This window comes from Arachis duranensis, chromosome 8, assembly GCF_000817695.3.
Source record: "Arachis duranensis cultivar V14167 chromosome 8, aradu.V14167.gnm2.J7QH, whole genome shotgun sequence".
In the NCBI taxonomy this organism is placed as follows: domain Eukaryota; kingdom Viridiplantae; phylum Streptophyta; class Magnoliopsida; order Fabales; family Fabaceae; genus Arachis; species Arachis duranensis.
In genome coordinates, this window is record NC_029779.3 from 48,591,821 (window position 1) to 48,616,057 (window position 24,237).

Genomic DNA, 24,237 nt, shown 5'->3' on the forward strand with positions numbered 1-24,237 from the left:
TAATGAATATAATTAAATTATTATTTAACAACTTTTATTATTAATTTTAGATAAAAAAAATTAATTGGGTCAAAATCCGACAAGGAGATCCAAACGTTAAAATCAGTCCAATTTATCAGTTCGTTAGACCGCGATCCGACAAGGGAACCCAAACGTCAGGCCGACCCGACAAGGGAGACGACCCGCGTGCTATCTTCCTTTTCGCGTGGGATTCAGACAGCTTGCAGAAGTTTTTAAATAGGTGGGCCTGATCGCAAAGGACTCACCCGGACACGGATTATAAATGAGGAGGGACCTACCCCTCTTCCAAAGTACATCACTTATCTTAACTCTAATAGCTACGTACGGACACTGGAGTCTTTACAGGTGGCCTCTCACCATCCGTTCCTCACCTCGACAGTCTTGAGGAGTTTCCTTAAAGAGTCTATCCAGGACCAATTATCAACGACTCACTTACTTTTGATTTCTGTCAGATCCAACCCGTTCAAGATACGAGACTATGAATAAATAGACATTTCATTAAAATTTTCATAAGTTTAAGGCAATTTTTTAAAAAGGTTTTTGACATTTATTTAAACTTTATTATATAAAAATATCTAATTTGATTTTAAAAATCATGATTAATTGTGTTTTTAAAAAATATGATTTTTTTTAAATATATGAACTCAAAAATATCAAAATAAAAAAATTACTTATCACTAAACGCAAATGTTATTAATGAGTAGATAAACATATTTTAAAAAAATCAAGTTTATTAATATATTAAAATTACTAAAAAAATTTAATTTATAATTTCATATAAACTAATAATTTTTTAGAATTTTTTTATTTCAATTTTCATTTGATTTTGATAAATTAATAATATAAATGTTATAAATAATTATTCAATTTTTCTCTTTACAAATTATTCAAATAGTATAGTAAAAAATGACTATTTTGTTGAAATGACCAAATTAGATGTTTATATAAATTATTAAAATTAGTTATATTTTACATGTGAAGTATCAGAAAATGAGAGTCGGCGAGGTGACACTAAAAATTAGATATATATATTTTAGAGAGACAAAAGAAAAAGATATCTTGAAGGAGTGGGTTACGACCACATTTTTCTTTTTATTTTTATCTCTCTTTTTCCTTTTTTCCCTTTCTCTCCCATATTTATATATATTTGATTATTTTCTCATATTATTATTATTATATAAACACTTTCTCTGCTTCATTTCCTCTTTTCACTTCATAAAAAAAGGACCTTCCTTTCTCTCTCTCTCTCTCCCTATTCTTTTTCTTTTTCTTTTTCTTTTTCTCAATTTTAATAACCCTATCGTATATCGGATTTTTGTGCAGAGTTTCTGGTGAGTTCAATTTTCTTTTCCATTTTGGATTTGGTGTTGCTCTGTTACACTTTCCCTTTCTTTTCTTCTTTGCCTTTGTTAGCTCAAAAGCTGCTTCAGTTAGGTTTTCTTTATTTATTTATTTATTCATTTGTTTATCTTGTTTCGGAGTTTTCGTTTCTCGATTTTGGTTTCAATTATTGTTGAATTATTATTATTATTATTATTATTATTATTATTATTATTATTATTATTCGGTTCTGTAGTTTCATCATCTTATTAAGGTTACTGATTCATTAATTGAAGCGTTTCCCAATTGTGGATTATATTACTGTTATGGTTTATTCCGTTAATTAGTGTTTTACTTGCTACTTTAGCTATACGTATGTACTTGATTATTGTGTTATTTTGTAATCTTGTGTTAGTTTTTTATCTCTTGGTTTATTTGTTATCATCATTAGCTTTTTCAAGCTCCAAGTATGTTGTAATTTGTAAATGGGTTTTAGTTGGAAGAAGAAATGGATAATTCAGAATAAGCAAAATGAAGGATATTACTTTCCCTTGAATTGTCATGAGCTTAAAATGATGTCTTGAAAGGACCACACGAATTAACACTTGATTCCTTCCTTGAACTTTATTTCCATGATTTCTATTAGTTTTTCCAATAAGATGTAATACTTTTTAGGCAAGATAATGTGCTGTGAGCTTTGGCATCCTTGGTTTTGGTCATCTTTATTATTTCCCAAATGATTTGAAATATCTTTGATGTTCATTGTATGTTTGAAAGGTATGATCAGCGGATGTGTTGCTCTATCTGATAACTTGCTTTGAAGTTTGGTTATTATCATCGCTCTAATTAATTTTAAATTCCTTTGCACTAAACTTCTTCTGAATGTTGTTCTTCCCATAATAGTTTTATATATTCTTTTTTTTTTCAACTTTGAGGAGGAAGTTAAATATTTTGATCTATTAGATGTATGTACAAGTGCTTATTCTCATGGCTGTCATGTAGTAAAAAATTTTTCGATTGATGCTTGCCATGGTGAATCTTTTTGTTTGTTAATAGATATTCTGTTTTTCAAGTGTGTTACTTGTTGCTTAATATTCTTCATAAAAATTGCAGCCAGCTATTCAGGAATCATGGCTAGGGTTTTGGCTCAGTCAGTTAATGTCCCTGGTCTAGTGGCCGGGCATCGGCGTGGCCAACATAAGGGATCAGGAAAATCCAGAAGATCTGTCAAAATGATGTGTGCTTTACGAACAAATGGACTAAGAATGGCAGGTTTTTCAGGACTACGTACAGTTAATCCTTTGGATACTATGTTGAGACCTGGACTGGATTTTCACTCGAAGGTGTCAATTACAACTTCTTCACGGCGAGCAAAGCCTATCAGAGGTGTTCCTAAAGCCATGTTTGAGCGTTTCACAGAAAAAGCAATCAAGGTGATTATGCTTGCCCAGGAGGAAGCAAGACGTCTTGGTCACAATTTTGTTGGAACAGAGCAGATTCTTTTGGGTCTTATTGGTGAGGGCACTGGTATTGCCGCTAAGGTTCTGAAGTCTATGGGAATCAACCTTAAAGATGCACGTGTTGAAGTGGAGAAGATAATAGGAAGGGGTAGTGGGTTTGTAGCTGTTGAGATTCCATTTACTCCTCGTGCAAAACGTGTTTTGGAACTCTCATTAGAGGAAGCTCGCCAACTTGGTAAAAACAATTTTTCTTTTTTTTTTTCACCGATCTTTATATAGTTATTTGTTTGTTTTGGTTGCAAAAAAGCATTCGTACATTAACAGTGGTTGATTCCCCGTATGCTTATCTTCCTATTTCTATGAGGCTTTCCCCTTTTTAATTAATTTTTACTTGAAATAAGGTAGAAGTGATTGGTGATATGGGACACAATACAATTATCTATTTTTCTCAAGTGGTTCATCTAAGTTTGATTTCTTATAGAGGATGATGAGCAAAGTGAAAAAGCATTTTCGATAAGCTGCCATATTGTGTAAAGTGCAATTGTGCCAAGAGTAATCTATAAGTTGGCTCCAATGTTGATGCAAATTGACACTTGTATCTTGTGATAAAATCTTGCTTCTAATTATTGCATGCCCATTGAGGCTTAACCTATTCATGGTGTGCCACAATCAAATGATTCTCTTGTCTGTAATACATGATAGATATTTTATGTTCAGTGATTCAGTTGTAATTATTTGGTCTTAGCGTGTGATGTTGAAGTCTTAAACCTTGATATTTACAGGTCACAATTATATTGGATCTGAGCACTTGCTTCTGGGTCTTCTTCGTGAGGGTGAAGGTGTAGCAGCACGTGTTCTTGAAAACTTGGGTGCTGACCCAACTAATATTCGAACACAGGCTAGTTTTATTCCCTTATTTACTTCTTTTCCCACTTACTTCTGCATGCACACTCTGCTTCCTTGGTGCTTTATAATACATATATACCTTCTTTAGTCTTGTCTAATATGTTTATGCTGAATGGGCACAGGTTATTCGCATGGTTGGTGAGAGTGCTGATAGTGTTACTGCAACTGTTGGGTCAGGAAGTAGTGGCAATAAGATGCCAACATTGGAGGAGTATGGCACCAATTTAACCAAGTTAGCAGAGGAGGTAATTGAGAATTCCTAGTTAACTGGTACAGATGCTTGAGTGTGGATGATTCTGAATTCTTCATGAAAGTTCACTTATTTTCCTCTGCAATCAGGGAAAATTGGATCCAGTTGTGGGAAGGCAGCCACAAATAGAACGTGTCACTCAAATTTTGGGTCGTCGCACCAAAAATAACCCTTGTCTTATTGGAGAACCCGGTGTTGGTAAGACAGCAATTGCTGAAGGTCTTGCTCAGAGGATTGCAAATGGTGATGTACCTGAAACCATAGAGGGAAAAAAGGTTTGTTGAAATAATTTTATCTTCACAGATCTTAAATATTTTGTAGTTAAAATCGTGATTTGTCATTATCGTCTTCAATACTATTAACATCTTCAAGTTATTGTATTCATTCAAACTAATTATAAAATAATATCCTGTTTCTTCACTGATTTTTACATGTCACAAAAAATATTTGTTTCCTAACATTGTTCGGCCATCGTTTACATCATGCTGTCTCATTTTTGTTCTTCTGATTGTGTGATAGTAATTTCATCTCACTAAGTTTGGGATACATATTTTTTTTTTGAATTTCGGGGGGTGTTTGGTATGATTTTTGGGATTCTAAATAATGATTTTTTCTCAATTACATTTGGCATGCAAATGTCTGTTTGACACACTTTACTAATCTATTACAATAATGGCACTTCAGGAGAAAATCATGCATTTTTAGATCTCTTCTTTTCTTACCTTGTCAAATTTTGGGAAATAAAGTATTGGTAGAGACAAATACTGTTTGAAGGGGTCATAGATGTATCTTTATTTGGAGTTAGTAGTTACCCTTTGATAATGTTTCATTATATTCTAATTATGTATCCTACTATGTATGCTTTAGGTTATAACCCTTGATATGGGTTTGCTTGTTGCTGGAACTAAATATCGTGGTGAGTTTGAGGAGAGGTTGAAGAAACTGATGGAGGAAATTAAACAAAGTGATGAGATAATACTTTTTATCGATGAAGTGCACACCCTAATTGGAGCTGGAGCAGCTGAAGGGGCTATTGATGCTGCTAACATACTAAAACCTGCTCTTGCAAGGGGTGAACTGCAGGTAATTTCCCTTTACATGTTAAAACTGGCTTATGGATAAACTGTGTGATGAACATTTATTTCAAAGTCAATATATTAAGGATATTTGGCTTTTGGATTTTACTGGTACATCATTTGGGAGCCTTTTAATCAAAATGTGGAAAAAAGGGGACAAAACACCTTTCTGATAATAAAATATCCATAGCCACTTCAAAGTCCAAAAAGTTAAAACATTGGAGGTCTGCTATAGGTCAGCTATCACATCTCAATTAAGATACACGGTCAGAAATTGGTGCTAGCTTGTACGCAAACAAATAATGGGCTCAACTTTCCAAATTAGCATTGGAAACTTCCATACAAATATAGAAATATTGGCATTGAGTTGTTTCATTGTCTGTTAATAATAGGATGCAGGATGATCAAATTATGCCTATTTTGATGGGTTAATTGTCTATGGCCAAGCTACACCAAAAATAATGAGCATCTGGAACTTGATTGATATTGCTAAATTCAGATGCTACTTTCCCTGGTGAATGTGTGCTAAAGAAGTGTTTTGTTTTCTCCAGTGTATTGGAGCCACAACACTTGATGAATACCGGAAACACATTGAAAAAGATCCAGCTTTGGAGAGACGATTCCAGCCAGTTAAGGTGCCGGAGCCAACTGTAGATGAAACCATACAAATACTGAAAGGACTTAGAGAACGCTATGAAATTCACCACAAGCTTCGGTATACTGATGAGGCTCTTGTAGCTGCTGCACAGCTGTCTTACCAATATATCAGGTTGGTTATTATTCATATGTTTTGCTCATCTTGTTTATTTGCTGTGAAATTCAATCTAGGGTAGAGAATGCTGCCTTGTCCTTGAACTCAGGATGCTGTTCATGTTAGATTTATTGAATTTAGCATCAGCAATTGCAATTGTATAATACAATTGCTCTATGTTTTGCCATATTTCCCCTCTCAAAAATAATTGTGTATTGCAGTGATCGATTTTTGCCAGACAAAGCTATAGATCTTATTGATGAAGCTGGTTCACGTGTCCGGCTGCAACACGCACAGGTATGTTGTTTGCTTACCTTAAAACTAGCTGTTCGTGTAGCAACTAGCATCCGTTTTTGACCTAATTTGGTTATATTTATGTACTTCCAGTTGCCTGAAGAAGCAAGAGAACTTGACAAGGAACTCAGGCAGATTGTTAAGGAGAAAGAAGAAGCTGTTCGCAACCAAGACTTTGAGAAGGTAATGTTTTTCTCTAAATGTAAAATGTGCAAATGTTTTCTTTCAGCTACGATGATCAAGTGGGATAATATTGTTTGTCTGAAAACAATGATTCACTGATGTTTTTTGCTTAAGGGTTTAGGGTTGTTTTAATATTCATTATTCAAGTGTACAGTTTCTTGCCCGAAGATTGACAATAGATGGAAATTTTAATAGGCTGGAGAACTACGAGATAGAGAAATGGATCTTAAGGCACAAATATCAACACTTGTAGAGAAAGGCAAGGAGATGAGCAAGGCAGAGAGTGAAGCAGGAGACTCAGGTCCCATTGTGACGGAAGTTGACATACAACATATTGTCTCCTCTTGGACTGGTATCCCTGTTGAGAAAGTCTCAACCGATGAATCCGATCGCCTCCTTAAGATGGAGGAGACATTGCACAAGCGTGTCATTGGTCAGGATGAAGCAGTGAAAGCAATTAGCCGAGCTATTCGTCGAGCCCGGGTTGGATTGAAAAACCCTAATCGTCCAATTGCCAGCTTCATCTTTTCTGGTCCAACTGGTGTCGGGAAGTCTGAATTGGCGAAAGCATTGGCTGCATATTACTTTGGCTCTGAAGAAGCCATGATTCGGCTAGACATGAGTGAATTCATGGAGAGGCACACCGTCTCTAAACTCATAGGTTCGCCTCCTGGATATGTTGGTTACACCGAAGGTGGCCAACTGACTGAAGCAGTTCGGCGTCGTCCTTACACTGTTGTGCTCTTTGATGAGATTGAGAAAGCCCATCCTGATGTATTCAACATGATGCTTCAGATCCTGGAAGATGGTAGACTTACAGATAGCAAGGGAAGAACCGTGGATTTCAAGAACACGCTTCTCATAATGACGTCGAATGTTGGAAGCAGTGTAATTGAGAAAGGAGGCCGGAAAATAGGATTTGATCTGGATTATGATGAAAAGGACAGCAGCTACAACCGAATCAAGAGCTTGGTGACCGAGGAGCTAAAACAATACTTCAGGCCAGAGTTCTTGAACAGGCTGGATGAAATGATTGTCTTCAGGCAACTCACAAAACTCGAGGTGAAGGAGATTGCTGACATAATGCTAAAGGAGGTGTTTGACAGACTAAAGACCAAAGATATCGAACTTCAAGTGACGGAAAGATTTAGAGACAGAGTAGTTGAGGAAGGTTACAACCCTAGCTATGGAGCTAGGCCTCTAAGGAGAGCCATAATGAGACTTTTGGAGGACAGCATGGCTGAGAAGATGCTTGCTAGAGAGATCAAAGAAGGTGACTCTGTGATAGTTGATGTTGATGCTGATGGCAATGTGATTGTTCTCAATGGTAGCAGTGGTACTCCAGAGTCCTTGCCAGAGGAGGCTCTTCCTGTATAATGGGGTTATTACCTTTGATAATAGTAATACCTGTACTAATAATATATATACACATTTGATCTAAACCATAGTCATAGTTTCTGTTTTACTTGTCAATGGACGTTCAGCTTTTAATGGATCACAGATTCCCAGTCAGGTTTCGCCCATAGCCAATCAAAACTAGTAGAGAAGAAAGGGGTGACCATGGAAGAAGACAAATGGTATGTGTGAAAGGCGAGGTACGTTGATCAATTACTTCAAAAGCTGGGTGTTTTTTCAAAAGTTTCCAATGGTTCAATCTATGTAATCTCCCTGCATTTGTTGTAAATTGTTAATTTGTTATGGTGTATTCAAATGCTTGAAAGGAAGTACATGTAATGATAGGTTCCAAGTAATTAGTACAATTGCTTTAGTCCCAAATGCCTCTATAGAAAAATGTTGCTATATGATGGCGGATTTGCTGTCACAACATTGCAAGATTTCCAATTCTACAGAGGATTAATGTTTACAACTTAATCCAATATACTAAACAGTTTAAATTACTTAAATTGTTATAAAAACCTAGCTATTCCATGTGAAAACCTAGCTATTCCACTCTGGCAGTTCAATGCTCCAAAACTCGTTTGATATACAATAGGAGCTAGATTAAGGTACTAAGATGTACTGCATATTTTTGTTTAACCATTAGGGAGGTTTGCTAATGCTACTGCTATGTATTAAATGATAAAGCAGTGTTAATGTTACTTAATCCGATATTGGAACATTTTTGAAATAAAATAATAGTCAATACTCATTCCTGATGGCATGATACCATATGACAAGTTTATGTCTTCAGGAACCAACTTTTCTTTTATATTTAATAAAGTAACAAAAGAATTGAACTATAACCACATAATTAACAAGCCCCTTCTTCTACTTTACACTTTGCATAAAGAAAAATAGAGAATACAATGAAAAGCCAACAGAGTTAATTAACCTTTCTTCGTGTCTTGCTAGAGTAATCTATTCATCTATCATTGACTGAGACTGCCTCTGTGTCGGGCTAACACTACCGCCGCGGCTAACCTTCAAAGCCGTCAGTGCCTTCTGTATTTCCATTGTCATGGCACTATCTACACTCCCGGACGACAGCTTTTTATGCAACTTCTGGAGATGGAGCTTAAGTGAGCTGCTGCTTAATCCGGCATTCTTGCCGCAGATGGGGCAAACTTTCATTGTTGGTTTTCGTTGTTGCCACTCCATAGATACCTTTCCATGCAGCTTTTTATCCAGTTCCTGTAAGATCTTTGCAAAACCGTCGTTTGGCTGTGCTCGGCGGTGTACTCGCTTCAGTGTGTTCCATGCTTCTAAAAGAGTGAACTTCCTATATATTGATATAAATTACATTGATTTGTTAGTGTGCCAAGTTTCAAAATGACATATTTTGAAAAGGAGTATAATATATAAATAGCTATTAAGATTCAAAAACATTTAACTATTTTAACTATTTAAGAAGATTGCATAATTTCAAATCTCTTTTACTTACTTTCTGAGCATTAAGTAAGCAAGAACCAGAGTAACACTTCTGCTTCTCCCCTCAAAACAATGAACTAAAACTCTTTGACCAATCTGCTCAACATAATCTATAAAATCACAAGCTTCTTCAAATATGCTGCTGATGTTACAATCTTCATTGTCACTCACCTGTTTTCAATGAGAAAGAACAGGACCAATAAATCACTGATATAACTTAATAAATGAAATGATTAAGCGAGTAGATTTCAACATCAGCATTAACATGGTGCAAACAAATACCGTTGGGTGAGACATGATAATACGACTTACAGAGAAATTTTTATATGTAAATAGATCAGGAAACTGAGAATCGGCCTGTCCAATTTCGTTAGTACACAAACACAATATATGTGTGATTCCCAAGCGTTGCAACGTGTATATAGATCTTGCAGCCAGTGCTCCACCAACATAGAGAGTATTTGTAATGGCGGAAGGTTTCTCTGTATTCGCAGCCTCAGATATCAACACAATCCTCTCAAGGATATGCTCAAGTCTTATCTGAAAGTTCAAGGAGTAAATGCTTTATATGGAAATACATAAATGAACCAAGTTTAAGATGTTATTTTTTGGTGTATTAAAATGAATTTACCTTCAGTTCATATGCATCAATGACAAAGTTGTCGTCACTACCCTCAAAAAAGCCTGTATTGAAATTGTTGTCTTGGCATAACTTGATGACATCATTTTTAAGCATTTCATTCCACTGTTCCAGTTCTTTACTAGATTCGGCATCAACCTTGAAGATTGAAATTAGGATGAAGTATAAGACACAAGGAAAGTTAAAAAAAAGAAGGGGATTTTACACAGCAAAATTATGTTAGAAACCAACCTTTGCAAATTTATTGAAATCTCGAAGCTTAGCTGTTAAGCGAAGACCACTATGTGATTCCGCGCTTCCTTTTGAGTGTTTTCCATGACAACCTTCTCTTGATGCAGACCCGGAGTCACAACAATCATGATGGTTATCATGGGGAGACCTCTCTCTACCTGTTGGAGAGGGACTGCTGCCAGCAGCAATGGGTGAAGAAAATTCATCTTTTTCAGATTCCATAGACGAAATTTTGCTTATAATATTCATAAGGGATCTTAACATGTTATCAAGTTTCTGGTGAAGTGTCAGTAGGAATATATAGAACCCCTGCAGATCCCTAAGAGCAGCGCGAAAACTACAACGAAACTCATGAACTACTGTTATGTCACTAGCAGTTGCAGGTACATCAGTTGCCGGATTTATGTCTTCTGGTGCAGGACATCCTAATTTGCCTCCGGTTATATCATATAGCAGGTTCGAGGAAAACTCGGAACTGTTAAGTAGCAACTCAACCAACTTGGGATAATTAGTCTGATCATCTGCACGTTTTCCAGTAGGGGGCCGGCGAGGAACACCAGAATCAATAGCCACAACATTAAAGTTAGTACAAGGTGATTCTCCTGATGTTTGACCATTAAGACTCATTCTAGTAGATATTGCTGATTCCACTATATCCGAAACATCTGAGCGTTGTGATAACAATGTAGGATTACGAGAACTTGATTTCGAATCCATTGAAACTGACCTCCTTTCATTTTGAAGTGCTCGAACCACCCTTGGTCCATAATGGTTCATTGCAGAATCTAAAGCTTCTCCTAGTGTGTCTGTATTTGCTGAGATTAACTTTTCAGCAAACAACAAATTTGCGGAGTTCCCTCGCCACCTAAGTTGCCGGCAAGGGAGCCTATCTTCATTTCTAATGACAAGGTCCAACATCAGTACCCTGCCAAGGGCTGCTGATGTTCTTTCTGCAGTTTCCCGATATTCGAATGCATAGGGACTTTCAAGCAAAGGTGAACCATGTACATAACTGCAAAAAGATTACAAATCCTTATGAAAATACAATTATGGTGGTCGCACGCCACATTCGAAAACTGAAATGACTAAATCAAGACCAGGCATTGAAATTAGAATCATTGTTTGTAACAAAATAATATCATTAGATGGTAGTGATAACATGACAACAATAGAACATAATTCACAAAAATATTATAAACCATATCATTGGAATACCGGATTTCAATCGTACCTCATAAAATAGAGACATCGGCCGAGTTCAAGTGCTTCCAAAAGTTCTGAGCAATTCATTTCGCCACTTTCATCACCCTTAGAACTTGCTGCATCTCTAGCTTTTTCTGTAGCTTCCTTTATTTGGAGCCACTCAGAACTAGTATTGTGAATCACTCTAGCCTGCATTTTCCAGATAGAAAAGAATGAATACGCTAGAAGTCAATCTTCATATCTGAAGCTTGCAATGTGATGGTTGTGTTCCTGAAAGAAAAGCATAGAAACAACCTGTGGAGTTCGAACTCCCAACCACCTAGCAAATTCATAACCAAGGCGTTCTGATTGTGTTGCCAATCTTGATGATGATATTTTTATAACGGCCGCTGCTTCTTTCGGAAAAGCACCATCGCCCCCAAGGCCATTGAAAAAAGCAAAGAAGACAACCCCTCCAGAATTTACAGTTACCTATTACACATACAAATCATTCGTGTGCACTTCAAACACTCTATTTCTAATTCAGTACTACAAGATATCTAATTTGTATGATTGTAAGAAAAAACAGACCTCAAGAGCTTTGTTCATTTCATCCTCGGAATTCTCATTGATGCTGCTGTGTTCAGTGTGGTGAAGCGAAGTGAGCCTGTCCCAAGAAAACATGCTTGATTCAATGTCCAACATTTCGGCTTTACCGAGCCTCTCCCACAAGTTAACCTCAGTTTGTTTTGGAGGCCGATCGCTCGTTGCATCTTCAATAGCCTCACCAGGGCTAACACATAAAAGTTATGATCACCATTAGCAACATGTACAATTTCACACCAAACACATCACAGAGAAAAGGAAAAAAAAAAAGCTTTCATTATGCACCTTTACAACCCCACTTCCAAAAGATTAATCTTTAGCATTCAATGAAACAATATGAAAACGAAAACTTAAATTGCCATAAACTACTTGAGTAATACGCTACTATTTAATTTGTCATGCTTGCATTTACCTCGACTTACGATTACATGGAATGTCACTATGTCAGTATCACATTTCACAAAATTAAGTGATATCAGGTGTAAAATCGACTTAAATGTATAATTCTACGAATCGAATGGTATTATCCTACATGATATTGCCTAATCAGTGTAATTTACTAATTTCCTCTTCCTAAGAGTGCCACACTATACAACCTTCCATAACAACTTCTTCGACCACCATAATTCCAAACCATGTTACGTGAACACTAAAAATCAGACGCTGATATAGAATACATATTGAAATACAAAATACATGTTAGAAATAAGTTAAAAAACACATGTAATTATACACTCTCTTCTACCCATATTCCTCATTTTTTCAATCTTTGATGGGGCAATTTTCAACTCAAACACATAACATCACTTACTCCTGTGATATATAGAAATTGATTTTCTGAGGATTGAAAGTAGAAAGTAGAAAGTAGTAGTAGTAAATAAGAACCTAGAAGAAGGCATGGTAGAAAGGCGGTTAGGGAAGCCAGAAGGTCCAAACTTGGAAGTGCGTTTACGAACCAATTGAAGCCATTGCGTGAACTTGTACGCAGGCCCTGCTGCTATATCTCCCAACATATACAATACCTGCATTTTCATTCATTCCCAAAAATCAAGTTTCAATTTTTATTCAGTTTTGGACAGTTACATAGGAACCCAAAGTAAGAAACAAAGACAAAAATACACAACACAGATAATGAAGAAGAAATCAGACCCTGGAAGTAACAGTGAGAGGCAATGGTGACTCTGGAAGTTGAGATTCCTCTGCTTCAACTTCCAATTGATGATGATGATGATGATTCTCTTCTTCTTTTCCCTGCAATTCACACACGCACATGTAAATTCTAAAACTTTACAAGATCACAGTTGGAAGTTGATGATTATATGTGATATAGATTAATGGGGTTGATGCAAGTTTTCTTCTTTTTCAATTTTTCCCACTCGAATTGTAGAAATTAGTGCGAAAAGAGAAAATTGCAAAAGAAGAAGAGGGAGTAAGTATATATAAAAACCTGATTTTGTTGAGAAGGATTAGTAATGAGTAGAGGATGGTGGTTTTGTTGGTCTTTTCTCATTTTTGTAGGGAGGGAAAAGCTGCAACAAATTGTTGTGAGGGAAAGTAGTTTGCTTTTTTCAAAGGGTGGATTGGAGGAGGGAAGAACCTACTAATACTCTCTATTACTTCAGATTCAACTCATTCAAGATCACTAATTTTGCATTAATTATTATTTTTAATGCACAAATGCTTTTAATTACGACAACATGGCACTAGCAAAAATAACTACTTTTATCATCTAAGCATAAATAGTTTAAAAGATCATTTAGACTCTAGTGTATCAAAATTAAGCTCTACTAGTTATTATTATTATTATTATTATTATTATTATTATTATTATTATTATTATTATTATTAGGGAAAGTATGAGGAGCCAATAAAATATTTATATAATGTGTACAATGGAAGTTTATGGAGTATTAGAGATATAATCATTAGTGTTACATTTTTCCATCAGCTGAAGTTTTTGGGATGAGCGGTATCATGTTATGGTATTAAAACGCTAGATTTGAAAGGTCAAGAATTCGATTCTTGATGAACCCAAAAATTAATTTAATTTTTCGAAAAAATATTTATCATCCTTGTACTCGGATGTCTCCCTAGCGGGATCCTATTATTATTATTGAAATTGTTGCCCTTTTTATACAATAGAGATTCTGGGATGCAGGTTTAGCGGTTTTAAAATCTCTTTTATCTCATTTGAGTTTGGATTTGCAATTTTCGTCTAAAAACATTATTTTCTGATTATTAATTGGGTACTAAGAGAGGGAACAATAAAAATTATTTCTCTCTCTCTTTCTTTTTTTTTTACGAGTAATTCTTTGACTTATTTGATTGGAGGGAAAAATTATAATTAGATTAACAATTTACTTTATATGTACCACTAATAGATATTTAATTATGTATTAGTATATCAATAAAAATTATTTAATTTAATTATTTATTATCTAAAAAATCATGTATTTGTAAAATATTTAATTGGATGATGTACAGTAAGTGTCTAATAATAAAGGTGATAATAAAAAAAAATTTAAATAGCGTTTGTTTTGAGATATTAGGATAAAAATTAGAAAATTAGGACTCATAATCTTTGTTAGTGTAGAGGTACTGAAATTTTAGTTTCTATTTTTAAAATTTCAGTATTTCAATATTTTCAAAGAGTGAAAACACAGAAAATTAAATTTTTTTGGGATAAAAATTAAAATTTTAATAACATTTTATACCTAAAATATTTCTATTTCAATTAATTAATTCCAACTTTATTCTTTATGTAAATTAAATTAGAGTTTCATTCCTATTTCAATCTCTATCTTCCATTTTATATCAAATACTCTCTCTCTTGATCTTTATTTCTCAATCTCATCTTCTGTCGCTCTTCCAAATAATACCGAATCCTAAAGTAGATTTCCAGCATTGGTGAGTGGTGAGTGGTGTGAATACTTACAAATACATTTTTTGTTCAAATCAGAGAAGTCAAAGAGGTACAGAAAATTAGAATCGATAATATAATTCTCTTTGCACACTAGTACTTGGCTTAGTTATTGTTACTATAGTACATACAATTTTTTTAAAGAAAGAAAATGTTAAATTGTAAAATTAATTGGTAAATATTAGATCAAGTGTTAAAATGAATTCTTTAAACATATTCTTAAATCTTTTATTAAATTTCTATCACTTGAAGGGGGCCCAATTTATTATGAGCCCCATTTTTCTCTTCATATTGGAGCATAAAAAAAAGTTCTTTGTTTTTGGTGTTGTTTGTGAAGCACATCAGCACATGTGCCTTTTCTCATTTTCCCTGTCTTAAGCCTGAACCCATGTTCTGTATGCTTAGTGTTTTTTAATTCAAACATTATATATTTGTATATAAATATAAATATAAATTAATTTATTTTAATATATATTATATATTAATAATTAATTTTTATGGTATAGTTACAAACTAATAATGAGTATTACTATTATCTCAATTTTATGGCGTAATAATAATTAATAACTAGAAACCATTGCATTATTATGAGAAAACTTAAAAAAAAAATGTTAGATGCAAAAGCAGAAAAATTTAAATTACATGGTTGATTCACATTGTTTGTACAGAAATTCAGACAAAGAAGACAACTCTCATATTCTGTTACAAACTTGCAATTCCTTTTTTTTACAATAATTTCTTACATAACAACAACAACTTACATTTGTGACAAAGCCCAAGTAACAAGAAAAGGACACAAAAATGTACGGCAAATCCAACCCCAAGAAAAAAAAACCTTCACATTTTCTTTTTTTTTTTTTAATTTTTCTTTTGACATTATGCATAGACACAAATACATTGATTTACAAATGATAAATAAATAATATATGGGGTATGAAGTGACGACTGTTATACTTACAAAATCTAAACTAAAAAGAACTGATTTTAGTTGGTCGAGTAGTCAATTCATTCGTTTGCTTGAATATGCGTAGGAATTCAAATCCCGTGCATGCAGTAATCCCTGACCTATTGAACCAAACATATCGTAGGCAACAAAAAAAAATCTAAACTAAAAGGGCAATTTTTTTTTGGGGGGGTCAAAAAATTTGTGGTAAAGGCCTGCCTTGTAGGAATGAGTTGAAAAGCACAAATGATCTTTCAGGCTGTGAGAAAGGTGCTTCATGTGCTGCCCCTCTTACTGTGGCAAATGAAAGCATATTGTTCCCATAAACTTGAGTCCATCCACCAACCTAAAATAATATCATAATTTCATTATTAATTTTAGATTAATTAACTTCTATGCCTATATGTAATTCGAATGAATTTATTTTGATGTATTATTAGAATAAAAAGTTTTAAAATTAATTATTTTTACTAATGCAAAGTTGTCTTTATATTAAGTTGATAATTAAAAACGGTTAAAACAATTTAGTTAAATTTGTCAAATTATTTAATGAATCTCAACTATTAATTTCACATGAAGACAATTACACGTGATTCTTTACCCTATTAGTTATATATGTAAAAGAAATTTAACTAATAATACATAAAAATTAAATTCAATTTGAATTAGAGTAAACCTCCATATTCATCACAAGAAAGCTAAAATCATCTAAATTTTAAAAATGAACAAATTTATCTCTCATCATTTGAAAAATGTTGATATATAAATTATTTTTTATTAAAAAAAATTTGAACTTATATATATATAGATATAAAAGAATATTAATATGTATAGTTATATATATACCTGTTGACCTTCAAACCATACACTATAAGGGATTGTTGTATTAAGTTGTAATTGTTTTGCCAACTTTTGAACCAAAGTGCGGCTTCCAGTCAGTGGAATCACTGAATCTTGATCTCCACTGTATTGAGAAAAATAATCAACACATGGTTAATTATGTTAATTAATTAATTAATTAGCAGTGAAAAAAATGAAGCATCTGAAAAGGAGAATATTTTACCTGTAAATTAGGACCCTAACTCCAGCTTTTACTAGTGATCCAACAAGAGGAAGTGTAGGTATTTCCACATTAAGCATATCATAGTCCAATATGCTGTCACCACAAAACACATTATGAACAAGGTCATTCAATTTTCATAGATCAATTTTGTAAGTTATTATTAGATTACCCTTTTAACATATATAATATCATAATTTTAATTAAACATAGATAATATCTTGTTATTAGGTCTTTCATTGATTTAATAACAGAATGATTATGTCACTTTTGATAAATTTTATTTTTTATCTATAAATAAGCTCATTTCATTATATAAAATAATTCTTTTTATTCTTATTTTCACTTTAGTACTTACTATCTTGTGATTTCGTTGCTTTGGATAGAATTTATTTTTGACCTATAAATAAGCTCGTCTCATTATATACAATAATTCTTTTTATTCCTTTTTTTACTTTGTACTTATTATCTTGTGATTCTATCACTCACTGTTGATCAAATTTATTTTTGACCTATAAATAAGCTCATTTCATTATATAAAACAATTCTTTTTATTCCTATTTTTACTTTAGTACTTATTATCTTGTGATTCCATTGTTTTTGATAAAATTTATTTTTGACCCACAAAATAAACTCGTTTCATTATATAAAACAATTCTTTTTACTCCTATTTTCACTTTAGTACTTACTATCTTATGATTCCATTGCTTTTGATAAAATTTATTTTTAACTTATAAATAAGCTCATCTCGTTATATAAAATAATTTTTTTATTCCTATTTTTACTTTAGTATTTACTATCTTGTAATTCCGTCGCTTTTAATAAAATTTATTTTTGACTTATAAATAAACTCGTCTCGTGATATAAAATAATTCTTTTTATTTCTATTTTTACTTTAGTATTTGCTATCTTGTTTTTTTGTAAATCGACTATAAATCTTAATTTTTAATGACCAAAAAATCTATACAAAAAGCACACAAAATTGATTACTAAGAAAGGATTTAATTTATCTTACTTGCTGCAAACATCCCATTTTCTTACACCAACAAGCTTGGCATGAAGTGCTTGTTGTACATCTCTTCTATTCAAGTAGTTTGTAACCTTGTCATCTACACACACATCTACCCTCTCATTCTTTTCCTGCCACAAAAGTAAATAGTAAAAAAGTGAACAGTAAATAGTAAATAAATAAATGAGATTAAATTAAAGATTCACAAGACTCACTTGGGATTGAGGACAAATAACCTTTGATTGTGAAAGCACAGAGGAAATGCAAACATCAAGAGTGACATCATATTTGTCAACAAATTTGCTTGTTTCTTTGCTAACTTGTCCCATTACCTCTGAACAAACCATGGAAAGTGAATCTCTATAGTACTCACTCACATATCTTGAATAGTTACACACATTGCTGAACATCTTGTACGTTGAATCTGATATTAGTCCATGAGACCAAAAGAACTCTGCCCTTGAATTGAAATCTGTGGCGTATTCTAGAACTGGATTACCCAACTGCATTTCCATCATCATACTACCTTAATTACTTTCTTAATATCTTAATTACAAAACACAAATAATCTTTCTTTTTAATCATCGCTAAGTTATATTATTCTCGATAGTCGACATACCTATTAGGGTTTGATACGTCATACATCGAGTATAATATAACTATCTTTAGCTTAATTAATTTCTTTATATCTTAATTATAAAATACAAATCTTTCATTTTAATCATCACTGTATAAATTATATTCTCGATAGCCGACATACCTATTAAGATTTGATACGTCATACATCGAGTATAATATAACTATCTTTAAATAACTATTTCGTAAGTAACACATAACTTTCATATTACTAACATATATGCACATGCACATATATGCGCACACATTATTTTTTATCGACATACTTATTAGGGTATACGAGACATCGAGTATCACGATAATGAGTTCGAGTAAAGAACTAACTTTTTCAACCAGTATCAACCAATTTTTTAAAATTTTGGATTCTAGATCTAAAATTTTAAATTCTAAATTCTTAATTCTAACTCTAATTAGATCTTAAATCCTCTAAAAAATAAGGGTTAAAAAATAATTATACAATAGAAAAAGTTAACTAATATTAACTACTCAAAAGTTGATTTCTATATTTTTTCAATGATATTTTCTAGTATATTAGAAATAAAAAATGATGATGATGATAAGTAAATTTCTAATAACTTACAGCTATTCCTTTGAGATTGAATATCCTTTTCTTTGAATTCATTTCAATCATGAGCTTTGCAAGTTGAGGAACATAATGCCCTAAAAAATGTTTAATTAATAATATACATCAATATGGTTGTTAGAACACATAATGGCTAATAATTAATGTAACATGCTTTTGTAATGAAATTTAATTTTCGAGACTTTTAATTTAATTATTTAATTTTTAATTACCTGCATAACTTTCGCCAGTTAGAAATAGATCTCGGTTCTTATATTGAGGGAACTTGTTGAACCAGCGTTGAAGAAATACAACATTGTCCCTAGCTTAAGAAATTAAAAAAAAAAAAAACACTTTTTCAGAAGACAAAGTGTGTAAATAATGATTCAGGGACAATAAAAAGGTATAGTATTCCGATGATTCTATTCATATATTCCTTAAGGAACAAGAGATGAGTAATAATGATAATAACGTAAAGTTACTATACCAAATATGTGTGAGCATAACTATTCTTTTTTTTTTTTCTCTCTTTTTTACCATTAATCACTGTTTTTAGGCCAACTTTTTTTAAAAAAAGCATAAGAAGCATGGATATGGATTATGGTATGTGTCTTTCCCAATACAAGGTATAATTTAAAAGGGTCTTTCTGAAGAGGAAAAAACTTACTTTTCCTTTTGTAATTTATTTTCTTTTTTCCAAAAAATTGAAGTAAAAATAAAATAAAGGGTCCGAAGTAAGGTTATGTTCTATTAAGGGTATTATTAACATGGAATTGGACGAAGACTATTTTTCTTTTTAATTTTAGGTTGGAGTCTTAAAAATAGAGAAAATAGTCCAAATTTTTAATTAAATTAAGATTTAATTATTCAGTTGCATTGGTCTATATAATTTTATTAAATTTTTAATTAGATTTTTATATTTTTTTTAATTGAGTCCATACACTATTTTTAATTTTGTAATTAGGTTATTTTCATATAAAAAATGTCACTACTAACATAATATTTTTCCCAACATATATGCCAGCATCAAAATCTAATTAAGTTTTTAGTTATGAATACTTTTAAGTTGCAAAAAATATTTAATTAATTTTAATATTTTTTACATTAAGAAGAATTTAATTATAAAATTAAAAACAGTATAAAAACCTAATTAAAAGGAAAAAATTATAAGAATTTAATTACAAATTTAATAAAACGCGTCGTCATTGATTTGTAAATAGGAGGAGCTACCGTTGGCATAAGAGAACCCCACTCCAACTGGTGTCTCCAAATACAACATATTTGCTTCTGAAAATCTCAATTATAATTATAATAATAAGAACATTAATAAACCAATGAATGAAATTCACAACATTTTATGCTACTACTTAATTATTAGAAATTGCATTAATATTATAGTACCTTTATTCCAACTATATTCATTGTTAATAAGAAACTCTCCATTTGGCCTAAATGGTCCATTTTCAGAGAATGCACCAACTCCAAGTGATGAACAACCGGGTCCTAAATAAATAAAGCATGAATAAAAAGATTAATTAATATATCCAAATTCATTTGTGTTTATGAATGATGAAGTAGTATGTAGTACCTCCATTGAGCCAGAGAACAAGAGGTTTTGAAGAAGGATGAGTTTGTGATTCAACAAAATAATAGAAGAGATTCTTGTGCTTCTTTTCATCAACACTTACATATCCTGAGAACTGTTCAAATTCTATGTTTTCTGCTTGTCCTGGAAGCATTCCAATTCTATCTTCATTTCCATCAAAAGAAGAAGAAGAGGAAGACGATGGAAAACTCAACACCTCCAATAATAAACTCACATGAAACAACAACATCACTGCCATGCCATTTCCCATGCTTTTGGATTTAGAGAGAGAGAGAGAGAGAGAGAGAGATCAGAGGAGTGAGGCAAAGAACACTATAGTCAAGAGTTTTTGTGTGATTTGTCTTCTATTTAAAAGGACAAGTTTTGTATACCTCTATTGTGTTAGATAATATCCTTTAATTAGTAAGGAAACCACTTTAATAAAGATACTCAAAATGTCCTTTTTAAAGATATTTATATGTGTTATGTTATTATTAGATATTTTTATTAAATCGATTAATAATTTATTTTTTAATAAATTAGAACAAAATTAGTTTATTATAGCAACAATAATAAACTCAAGTGTCTGCATTATAATTATTAGACTCGGTTTAATCCGATCAAATTACACAATTTAAATCGAATATCTTTAAATTTTTTAATAAAAAAATAAATATATCCCTGACTTTCTGTTTTGCGGACATTTAAATTTCTAAAAATTTTAAAATACAATTAGATCCCAAAAAAATGGGTTTATTGTTATTGTTGAAAAATCGATTTATTAATACGTTTAATAATAATGCGATACGTAAGTTTATTTACAAAAAGATATTTTACGTGTCTTTATGGAAGCATCTTCCATTAAGTTAATAGTTGTTGATGAAATATATTTTTTTAATTAATAATTATTGGATGAAACATATTTAATTAATTCCATGTCAATTCATATTTTATTTAATATTGAATAAGACATATGTTAGGAGAGAGTTAACTTGGATTTTGAGGTGAGTTAATTTGAGAAATAATGGTAAATTTTCAGTGAGCAATAATCTAATAGACATGTAATAATCCAGTCTATCTGTTTGTGGATATTGTATATTTTGGTATTAATTGAAGAACAAAAACTACTCAACTCATCAAAATATTTTCATAAAATGTGTGTTTTTGTTTTGTTCTCCAATCGATGTAGGACTTTACATTAACATTCTAATCACTTATTTTTAGATATTATTTGTTTATTTTAATACTTCGAGCTTTACAGTCTTGTTATCGATAAAAATCGGAGAAATAAAAAAGTACTTAACTCATCAAAATATATCTACAAACAAAAAAAATTTACATCCTTATAAAACATATTTTATTTCTCTTTCCTTAAACGGGTATAATATAAATATTTTTAATTCACATACTAGATACTACTATTATTACTGTAAAATCAATTCAAATAACATCTATATCTCATTTAATGATAAATATTGCATAAGTCAAAACAAAATTACATATATTATATATACATATAATATTAATTAAAAAAAAAGGAAATGGTAGCCGGTGAGTAGAGAGCATAGAAAAAAGGGGTTTGAAATGTGGGGCAGAATGTGGGATGGAATTTATGTATTCTATTCTAAATATGATTGCAGTCTTAGCTTTATGATTGCAGGCCTGAAAATGGTGTTGAAAGAGATGTGACACAGGTACTAATCACCAAGGTGGTGCCTCCTTTGTCTCATAAACTAAATTAAAATAATAATTATTAGACATAGTCTAAGTTTTCATCATATGAAAATGAAATTACCTCTATATATGTATATGCCTTGATTGAAGGACTAGTTTAATTCCTTCTCAAAAATAATATTTACATTTTGTTTTTTTCTTAATTGATGCATTAGCATCAAAGATCTTATATCCTTTTTGCACCTTGGGAAAAAAACAAAAAATAAGTTATTATATATATCCTTAGGTATCTTTCTTGAGTTTGTCGCTTCCAAGGAAAAATGAAAATGCTTTATGGGTTTACTTTTCAAGACTTGAAAAAAAAGAAGAAGCAAAATTTCCTTTTTAATAACTTTTTTAGCAAATTATTATAATGAGCTTTTTAAATATTTGATAAATTTAATGTGATTTAATTTGTTTTATTTTTTTTATTTGTTCATGTGACATTCAACTCATTTTAAAGAGATTAACCAGAATTATGTTTATAAATAAATATAAGTGCATCAAATACATTATTATTAGTAAAATAATTAAGTCAGAAAAGAAAAAAGTTTTCAATTTGAATTTCACCTATCCTTAAAAAGAAGTAAATATAGTTTGTGCTATTTTATTTATTTATTTTGTGGAATGAAATACATGAATAAATAAAATGCTACATTTCTTCATAAGATTAAGACTTGAGAGATAACATAAATCTGAGATACACAGTTCCTTTTTGGATTTCCCAAAAGAAAATTGTTTGATTGATTAGCTTTTATTGATCAACAAGTACGAGCAAGATTTGGAACATAGACAAGATAATTGGTTACAGAATGGAGATTCCAATGAAAATAGAGCCATCTTATTTTTCCAATAAACCATTGCATTTTAAATGCATTTGTGCCTTTGTCAGAGAACCTACATGTTCTAAAGTGTAATCAAATGCTTCACTGACTATAAAAAGAACATGGAAAAAGAAAAATACTCACTAATGAATTTAAATGATTAATATATAGGAAAATTTTTATGAGTTTTAAGAACATTAATATTAATTATGTATATATTTTATAATAAAAATTAATAAAATATTAATATTCTTAGTACATGTGATAACTACTTTTCTAATGTATATATATACTAGCATGCTTTTATATTCTTTTTAGTTGAATTTNTTTTTTTAGTAGAAAAAATTAAAATTAACTATATATTTATCAAAAAATTAAAGTTATTAACAATTAAGAACTTAATTAGATCTATGACTATATATTTTTTGAAAAAAATATTTTGTTAATTTTAATATTTTGACATGAAAAATACTTAATTATAAAATTAAAAAGATATAAAAACTTAATTATAAATTTGATGAAATTATAAGGATTAACAAAATAATTAAACTATTTTAATATTAGTGATAACAATTATATTATTATTTAGTAGTATATAACCCTTTCACACAGAATCTATGCTATTTAAAGAAACAAGATATGGGAATGAGGCTTGATGCCCATAATAAGTGTACTGTTGAAATTTGATATAGATTATTATTATTATAACACAAGTGGAATTGGAAATGAAATGAGCTAAGCCCTATTAAAAAGCCTAATATTTTTTTATTCCCCTTTGTGGTGGTTAAGAGTTAAGACTTATCTTTATGTACTTATGTGGGAATGAACTTGTTCTATTTGACCAGTTGTGTAAAGCCATTTCTTATAATCATGATATTTGTAACACATTGATTCTTATTTATTTATTTATTCTTCAAATACACCTTTTTGTCCTTGTGGTGCAAAAGCAAGAATACCCCCCACCACCATTCATAACTTGTATATTTCTTTTTTATTTTATTTTTTATTTTTTAATTTTCATACAAACTCACATGCTAGCCTCTATGGAGCCACATGTCTCCCATGGTGGCCTCAAACCTTTCCACACCAGCTTCCATGTGGGTCCTTCCTCAATTCACAATTCACAATTTCATTTTTCTTAGTTTTTTTTAAAATTATTTTTAAGTTAATTGGTTTATTAGTTTTATTACCAAAGAA

General features: G+C 31.4%; 3 protein-coding genes across 5 annotated transcripts; 1 reads left to right on the forward strand and 2 right to left on the reverse strand.

Moving 5' to 3' along the window:
• Positions 1-1,192: 1,192 nt before the first annotated feature.
• On the forward strand, positions 1,193-8,021 carry LOC107463491 (chaperone protein ClpC, chloroplastic). 3 transcript variants are annotated; one of them, XM_052252917.1, is made up of 11 exons: positions 1,193-1,352; positions 2,455-3,036; positions 3,584-3,699; positions 3,830-3,952; positions 4,047-4,232; positions 4,825-5,040; positions 5,585-5,802; positions 6,006-6,081; positions 6,172-6,261; positions 6,457-7,642; positions 7,746-8,021. In XM_052252917.1, the coding sequence occupies exons 2-10, from the start codon at positions 2,472-2,474 to the stop codon at positions 7,636-7,638; spliced, it is 2,772 nt and encodes a 923-aa protein (XP_052108877.1). In that variant the 5' UTR covers positions 1,193-1,352; positions 2,455-2,471; the 3' UTR covers positions 7,639-7,642; positions 7,746-8,021. The 3 variants fall into 3 exon arrangements, with proteins under 3 accessions (XP_052108877.1, XP_015937773.1, XP_052108876.1); XM_016082287.3 differs by having other exon boundaries at positions 6,457-8,021; XM_052252916.1 differs by lacking the exon at positions 1,193-1,352 and adding an exon at positions 1,428-1,450 and having other exon boundaries at positions 6,457-8,021.
• Positions 8,022-8,380: 359 nt separating this feature from the next.
• On the reverse strand, positions 8,381-13,428 carry LOC107463492 (dual specificity protein phosphatase PHS1). The gene is made up of 11 exons (XM_016082290.3): positions 13,236-13,428; positions 12,938-13,039; positions 12,674-12,810; positions 11,774-11,975; positions 11,498-11,674; positions 11,232-11,392; positions 10,001-11,012; positions 9,761-9,907; positions 9,442-9,669; positions 9,143-9,300; positions 8,381-8,980 (listed from the first exon to the last, which is right to left on the reverse strand). The coding sequence occupies exons 1-11, from the start codon at positions 13,296-13,298 to the stop codon at positions 8,620-8,622; spliced, it is 2,748 nt and encodes a 915-aa protein (XP_015937776.1). The 5' UTR covers positions 13,299-13,428; the 3' UTR covers positions 8,381-8,619.
• Positions 13,429-15,379: 1,951 nt separating this feature from the next.
• On the reverse strand, positions 15,380-20,845 carry LOC107463494 (serine carboxypeptidase-like 45). Its single transcript, XM_052253447.1, has 10 exons — positions 20,507-20,845; positions 20,320-20,421; positions 20,115-20,205; positions 19,152-19,246; positions 18,937-19,016; positions 17,936-18,223; positions 17,727-17,851; positions 16,715-16,807; positions 16,498-16,615; positions 15,380-15,997 (listed from the first exon to the last, which is right to left on the reverse strand). The coding sequence occupies exons 1-10, from the start codon at positions 20,772-20,774 to the stop codon at positions 15,845-15,847; spliced, it is 1,413 nt and encodes a 470-aa protein (XP_052109407.1). The 5' UTR covers positions 20,775-20,845; the 3' UTR covers positions 15,380-15,844.
• Between the last annotated feature and the right edge of the window lie 3,392 nt (positions 20,846-24,237).

Bases quoted from the DNA above. Each gene is read 5' to 3' on its own strand.
- LOC107463492 (XM_016082290.3), bottom strand. From the start codon at position 13,298: ATGAGAAAAGACCAACAAAACCACCATCCTCTACTCATTACTAATCCT. The intron at 12,811-12,937 runs GTCTGATTTCTT...ATGAAAATGCAG, and splicing joins CTCTCACTGTTACTTCCAGG to GTATTGTATATGTTGGGAGA. The intron at 11,013-11,231 runs GTACGATTGAAA...ATCTTTTTGCAG, and splicing joins CGATGTCTCTATTTTATGAG to TTATGTACATGGTTCACCTT.
- LOC107463494 (XM_052253447.1), bottom strand. From the start codon at position 20,774: ATGGGAAATGGCATGGCAGTGATGTTGTTGTTTCATGTGAGTTTATTA. The intron at 20,422-20,506 runs GTACTACATACT...TTATTTATTTAG, and splicing joins TGTTCTCTGGCTCAATGGAG to GACCCGGTTGTTCATCACTT. The intron at 19,017-19,151 runs GTAATTAAAAAT...AACATTTTTTAG, and splicing joins AACTGGCGAAAGTTATGCAG to GGCATTATGTTCCTCAACTT.
- LOC107463491 (XM_016082287.3), top strand. From the start codon at position 2,472: ATGGCTAGGGTTTTGGCTCAGTCAGTTAATGTCCCTGGTCTAGTGGCC. The intron at 3,700-3,829 runs GCTAGTTTTATT...GAATGGGCACAG, and splicing joins CAACTAATATTCGAACACAG to GTTATTCGCATGGTTGGTGA. The intron at 5,803-6,005 runs GTTGGTTATTAT...TGTGTATTGCAG, and splicing joins CTGTCTTACCAATATATCAG to TGATCGATTTTTGCCAGACA.